Here is a 6,571-nt window from a genome sequence, read left to right as displayed (position 1 = left end):
CCTTATTAAAATGTCGATTATATATTATATAATGTCATATTAAAATCACTTCCTAAAATAATTATATCATATAGCAAAACAATAACAGCAAAAGAAAATAATAGCCTTCAAACATACAATAATTCCTGTATTCACGAATAATGAAAAAAATTCAATGCTTTATAATGATCATAAAATTATTACTTATCAATAGCCATTTCCACAAATTCATAGAACAATACAGGCCTGTGATTTAAAGTCTGGAGTATCTTGGACTCAAATGTTGTAAGGAGCAGAATTCCGGGTGAGTTTCCTGAACGCAGTTTAAAATGTAAAAGATGATCATTAGGAACGCAGTTTCTGATGATATCTGATCCTCTAAGAATTTTGAGTTTCGTTATGGAGATGAAAGAGAATATAAGGCGTTACAACTGGTGCACAAATATGAGTCCACAGGAGCAGCGATGTTTGACGGAAGTCTCTTCTTGAATACCTTAGTAATTTATGTGTGTATATGCATATATATATATATATATATATATATATATATATATATATATATATATATATATATATATATATATCAGTCAGAGTCGTTTCCTATGAAATTTCAAAATTTCCAGAGTGAAATATATCATGTAATATGTATAGCTGGCGAGGTGGGTTATCTATAATTCGCTTCGAGGTTTTTCTTAGTGTAATAATGCATATTCATTTATTTGTTTGTTACTTCAGGACTCATCCAATTTAGTCTACAATAAAATATTACTTAATTGGAATTCAATGTTAACATTACCTCAGCTTGAAACTTTTTTTTTCTTTGTTTTATAGAAATAATGATAAGGATAAAGACGATATTGGTACTAACGCTGTGAGATGTGTAAGGCGTATTTCGGGAACAACAAAGAAGATATAAAGCAATGTAGGAATAATCGTAAAAGGCAAGGAGAGAGAAGAAATTGGTTGAATATTTGATGATACGAATATGAATAGGGAGAGACTGAGATATAAACAAAAATATGTTAATAAGAGTAAGAGAGAGAGAGAGAGAGAGAGAGAGAGAGAGAGAGAGAGAGAGAGAGAGAGAGAGAGAGAGAGAGAGAGAGAGAGATGCTGGTTATTAGAATTTTGTCTACTTTTTATTAACAAGTAGACAAAATTCAAGCATTAAAGAATAGAGAGACAATCATTTCTGATTGATAAAAGTTATCATTTACAATTACGTAATGATTTAAAATTCACGTGTTTTATCTCTCTCTCTCTCTCTCTCTCTCTCTCTCTCTCTCTCTCTCTCTCTCTCTCTCTCTCTTAAACCAAGGCATCGATCCTACGCAGTGACCTGGAATCCTGAACATAATTCACTTTCTTATCCAACAAAGGCGTAGTAATCAAGTTTAATGAACACTCCAAGATCACTCTGTTCTGGCTATGGAATCTTATATTATGGCTCATACCATCATATTTCAAAGATAAAAGTCGAAACTTTAAAATATGTAATTGATGTGTGATATCCCGACATTATATTATGATATGTTCATTAAATCGATATATTAATGAATCTTTACCCATGAAGTGGGAAACAACAAGTTGTCAAAGAATATGGAAATCATGATTTCACATGTTAATGATATCGTATTTTTCACAGATTTCCTTACTAATTAGATATACAAGCAAATCTGTTTACATCTGATGCACGATGTGAGAAAAAAAAATCCGAAATCGAATGTTTCTCTGTGTTCTTGGGAATTAAAGAGTACAGGCCTCAACCAAAGTTACTAAATGGGTAAGCCAGGGCACCAGCCACATATTGAGATACTACCGCTTGAGAGTTATGGGATCCTTTGACTGGCCAGGTAGTACAAAATTAGATCCTTCTCTTTGGTTACGGTTCATATTCCCCTTGCCTACACATACAAAAAATAGTGTGGCCTATTCTTAACACATTCTACTCTGTCCTCATACACCTGACAGCCCTTGAGATTACCAAATTATTCTTCTTCAACCAATGGGTTAACTATTGTACAGTAATTGTTCAATGGCTACTTTTCCTCTTGTTACGGGTAGAAGAGACTCTTTAGCTATAGTAAGCAGCTCTTATAAGAGAAGGTTACACTAAAATCAAACCATTGTTTTCTATCCTTGGGTAGTGCTATAGCTTTTGTACCATGGTCTTCCACTGTCTTTGGTTAGAGTTCTGTAGCTTGAGGGTACACTCGGCACGCTGCTCTATCCTTTATCTCTTCCTCTTGTTTTGTTGAAGTTTTTATAGTTTTTGTAGGGAATATTTATTTTAAAATTGTTAATGTTCCTAAAATATTAAATTTTTCTTTGTTTTCTTTCTTCATTTGGCTATTTTCCCTGTTGGGTCCCTTAGGCTTATAGCATCCTGCTTTTCCAACTAGGGCTGTAGCTTAGCAAATAATAATAATAATAATAATAATAATAATAATAATAATAATAATTACCTAATAGAAACCTTTAAGATTTCTTTTGCTCAAAGAAACATAAGATATATACAGTAGGTAGCATATTTTCCTTTTGAGTAAAGACCTCTACAAATTTTTTTATTATCTACAGTTTTCGTTTCGGGAAAATGCAATAAGGTTAATATTACAGAATTTAATGATGAAATTGCCATCCATTCATACTTTTAGATTGAATTTTTTATTCTTTTAACTGAGAATTTAGGAAAAGGGAAAGCGCACCATTAATTATATTCCCTAGCTTCCTCTGTATCTATTATTAACTATAATCGACGCAGCAAAAGATGATAGAGAGGAGGGCACTATGTTCGAAAATTATTCCCCTACTGGTGCCAGGTCTTCACAGATATCCGGCACGCTCGGCAACCCTTCCTTCTTGCTGTCTCTCTCTTAAGCTCCTTAAGATTTATCACTAATTCTCTCTGCTCATTCCGTCTAAAATTTTCTTGTTAATATATCAATATTACTGTTTTTATAATTAATATCATCCAAACTCCCTTGCATTCATTATCACTTTTTTATTCATAACGTGACCTCAGTTGCCCATTCTACCTCTTTCTCCTGAACGCCCTCTCTCCCTCCTCCTCCTCCCTTATCCTCCTAACCATCCAGCAACTCAAACCAACAACCCACATGACTCACTTTATCTTTTCTTTTACGTAGCGCTTCTTTTTTCTTGTGTATACCATCCTTTCATATCAGCAGAGACTTACAGTATGTCTCCATCACCACCTATTCTCTTAACCTACGGCTATTAACCATCCTTGGGCGTCCCTGCCCAGAGCAAACCACTCCCATCTTATAACCCCCTGCAAGCCATTAGATACTACACTTGCTTACCAGGAAACTTTCCCTTTTATTCTGCAGGAAACTGATCTGTCAGTGTTTGAGTGTAGCTGCAATATCTTTCATTTTCGTGTTGGAGTTTCTTCCCCACCTCATATGTCAAGGTTAGGATAAAGTGAAATCTTCAGTCAGAAAAAAAAGGCCCTCAATTATACCTCAATAGTAGCATGAAAACAAAAATTAGAATAATGCTGGAGGCAATATCCAAAATAAACATATTTGCATACAACCAGGGAGAGGGAAAGCAAGGATGTGGAACGGTATCGAGACATACATCATAAATGGACAGGTTTTGCTAGCTTATTAATGAGGGGTTTTAGTGGGGATGGGTTAATTTCAATACTATGAAAAACATCAGGTATCGACTGGAATATGTATAGTACACTTGACATTATGTTATTTCGCTTTTCATGGCTCTTCTCCTAGTCTATTACTGGCATTGTATCTGTGGAGGATCGATTTTCCGGGAACTGCCAAGTCCTTCAGAGAGAGAGAGAGAGAGAGACTCAGAGAGAAGGGGGGGGGGGATAGTGAGTTTAATGATTATTTGTAGCGAGAAAGACTATTGGAATAATTGAGGGTGATTTATTCAAACAATTTTGTTAGATAGGGTAAGATGGTAACGGAAGTCTCGAGTGAATGTTGTTTTAACCCATTAACGCCTGACCTACTATATGTAGTAGTACAATTGCTAGGACAAATTACACCCCAATTTTTTATGTTTTTCTTATTGTTTTGCATATTCCTGAGTTCTTTTCAATCTAATCAATAATATAAACAGGAGTTTTTCTTTGAAGTATCCATATTTTTCGACTTTTTGACAAAATACCAAAGATATGTAGAATGTTTTAATATATTCACATTTTTAATTTGAGCTCATGATTACACAAGTTCATTAAACATCTTTATACTGATACATATCATGACACTGAAAACCATGAATCAATTCATATATCAGAAATTGAGATAGCAATTGAAGCATAAATATTACAGGATATTTTTCATTACCTACTATATATAGTAGGTCAGGCAGATATGAAGCCAAAATATGGACCGGACAGGAAAAATCATAGAAAAGTATCACTCTAGAGCAAATTGGTTGTTTCTTCGTTAGAATAAACTGCTTGTTCGCTATTTTCTGGTCTTTGGATGCATACCTCGTCGCTGGTGAAGTGACTTTCCAGCCAACAACACCTCGGTAGTTTCAAACTTTCAGCTCCCTGTTACTATCCAAGCAGAATGGACCAGCGTAAGAAGTAAGTTATTTTGATTTTTATGTGTCTCAAAAGTTCGTTATATATGAGTGAATATTTTTCGGTTGCCCTATATTACTAGTGAATTTTCAACTTACATGATAAAAGACAAAACTCTCTCTCTCTCTCTCTCTCTCTCTCTCTCTCTCTCTCTCTCTCTCTCTCTCTCTCTCTCTCTCTCTCTACTCCTTTTCTTTCTCTTCCTTTTCCTCTGGTTCTTTCGTTCTTTTACTTTATTATTGAAAATTCTAATTTTTCTTCTCAGAAGTTTGAATCTACAGGAAATACTGGAAATTTTAGATGAAGAGGAAAAGGACCCTGTTGCAATTTTTATTACTCCTCCCGAAGTCAGAGAGGATTCTGATGAAGACTCGGCGGAAGAAGATGAGGGTGGCTTAGCTGACAATCTAAATTCCAATCAACTAAGAGCTTCTGCTGAAGCAGTCTTTCATGATGGGAGAATCCTAGGTGAAGATGATGATGAAGTGGAAAACAGTAATGTCAATTGTGCAGAGGAGCAGCAAGAATCAAAGAAAAGGAAAAAAAGTCAGAAGACGTCTCTAGAATATAACTGGAAAAAAACAAGTAATATTCGATTTTCAGTCAATCAAACACAGTATGATAAACCACCACCTGCCATAGATTTGAAGGGAAAGTCACCTGTGGAGAAATTTGAATATTTCTTTGATGGAGATATAATGAACATGATTGCCAAGGAATCTTGCAGGTATGCTTGCGAGAAAAATGCACAGTTTACCATCTCTGTTTCGGAACTGCGAGTGGCCTTTGGCATTTTCATACTCTCAGGATACCACACATTACCAAGTCGCCGCTTATACTGGTCTTTGGATGCTGATGTTGGAGTCGAACTCGTTGCTAAGGCAATGTCACGTGATAGATTTGAAGAAATTTTACGACCTCTAATGAACCATTTGAACACAAAATTTGCCATGGCTTACCCTATGGATCAACATATATCACTTGATGAAGCAATGATAGAATATTTTGGTAGGCGTGGATGCAAACAGTGCATTCGGAATAAACCTGTGAGATTTGGATTTAAAGCTTGGTGCCTAAATTCTTCACTTGGTTATTTAGCTACGTTTGATGTATACCAAGGGACAGCCTTCGGGTTGGATCGTCACTATGAAGAAAGGTTAGGAAAAGGTGGGGGCACTTCGATGATTTTATTCGAAAAACTACCAAGTCATATCAAAGATATACCAGTGAGGTTTTACTTCTACAACTACTTCACAAGTTTACCTTTAGTAAATCACCTACGAGAGATAAACTATGGAGCAACTGGAACAATAAGGGACAACAGAATTACGAAGACTTGTCCTATAAACTCCACAAACGAAATGAAGAAGGTTCCTCGAGGAGATACGGATGTTGTTGTGGATAATATTTACAAGATCTTGTTGGTACGCTGGAAGGATAATGCAGTAGTTTCAGTGGTATCAAATATTTCTCCTGTTTATCCTCTGGAAAGTGTATCTCGATGGTCAGCAAAGGACAAAAAGAAAATGAGTGTATCTCATCGGGGATTACAACAGGCACATGGGTGGCACTGATAAGATGGACCAAAACATCAATTGTTACCGTATATCCATTAGAATGAAAAAGTGGTGGTGGCCTATATTTTCTTGGGTAATTTATGCAACGATTCAGAACTGCTGGCTTCTGCATCGTGTTGATGAAAGCAACCTTCCACTGTTGTCATTCAAGCGCTACATTGCAAGGACATACCTTCAGTAGGCAGAACCACGTGTGGGAATAGGCCGGCCAAGACAGTCCTCTCGGCTTATTCCAGATGTACGTTATGACAATATTGGTCACCTCGTCGAACCCCTTGGAAAACAGGCATGGAAATGTGCTCTATCCTCTTGTAAATCTCGTCCTTCGCAAGGGTGTATGAAGTGTGGAGTTCCATTGTGTGTGAAATGCTTTGTTAATTATCATCGTCGTGCTCTTTAGAATATTGCTAATTATAGTATCTGGTTTGTTATT

At 35.9% G+C, this 6,571-nt stretch overlaps 1 protein-coding gene across 1 annotated transcript in view; it reads left to right on the top strand.

Annotated features, from left to right (window-relative positions):
* The window catches only part of LOC137651607 (piggyBac transposable element-derived protein 3-like), a 12,107-nt gene extending 5,972 nt beyond the window's left edge, over positions 1-6,135 (top strand). Inside the window, exons 2-3 of the mRNA XM_068384831.1 lie at positions 1,642-1,762; positions 4,827-6,135. Of these exons, the coding sequence (XP_068240932.1) occupies positions 1,642-1,762; positions 4,827-6,135 (1,430 nt within the window). The remainder of the gene's footprint in view (positions 1-1,641; positions 1,763-4,826) is intronic.
* The last annotated feature ends 436 nt before the right edge of the window (positions 6,136-6,571 follow it).

The sequence above is a fragment of the Palaemon carinicauda genome, chromosome 13, assembly GCF_036898095.1.
Source record: "Palaemon carinicauda isolate YSFRI2023 chromosome 13, ASM3689809v2, whole genome shotgun sequence".
NCBI lineage: Eukaryota > Metazoa > Arthropoda > Malacostraca > Decapoda > Palaemonidae > Palaemon > Palaemon carinicauda.
Note: the sequence above shows the minus strand (reverse complement) of the source record. Positions and strands in the feature narration are given on the sequence as shown.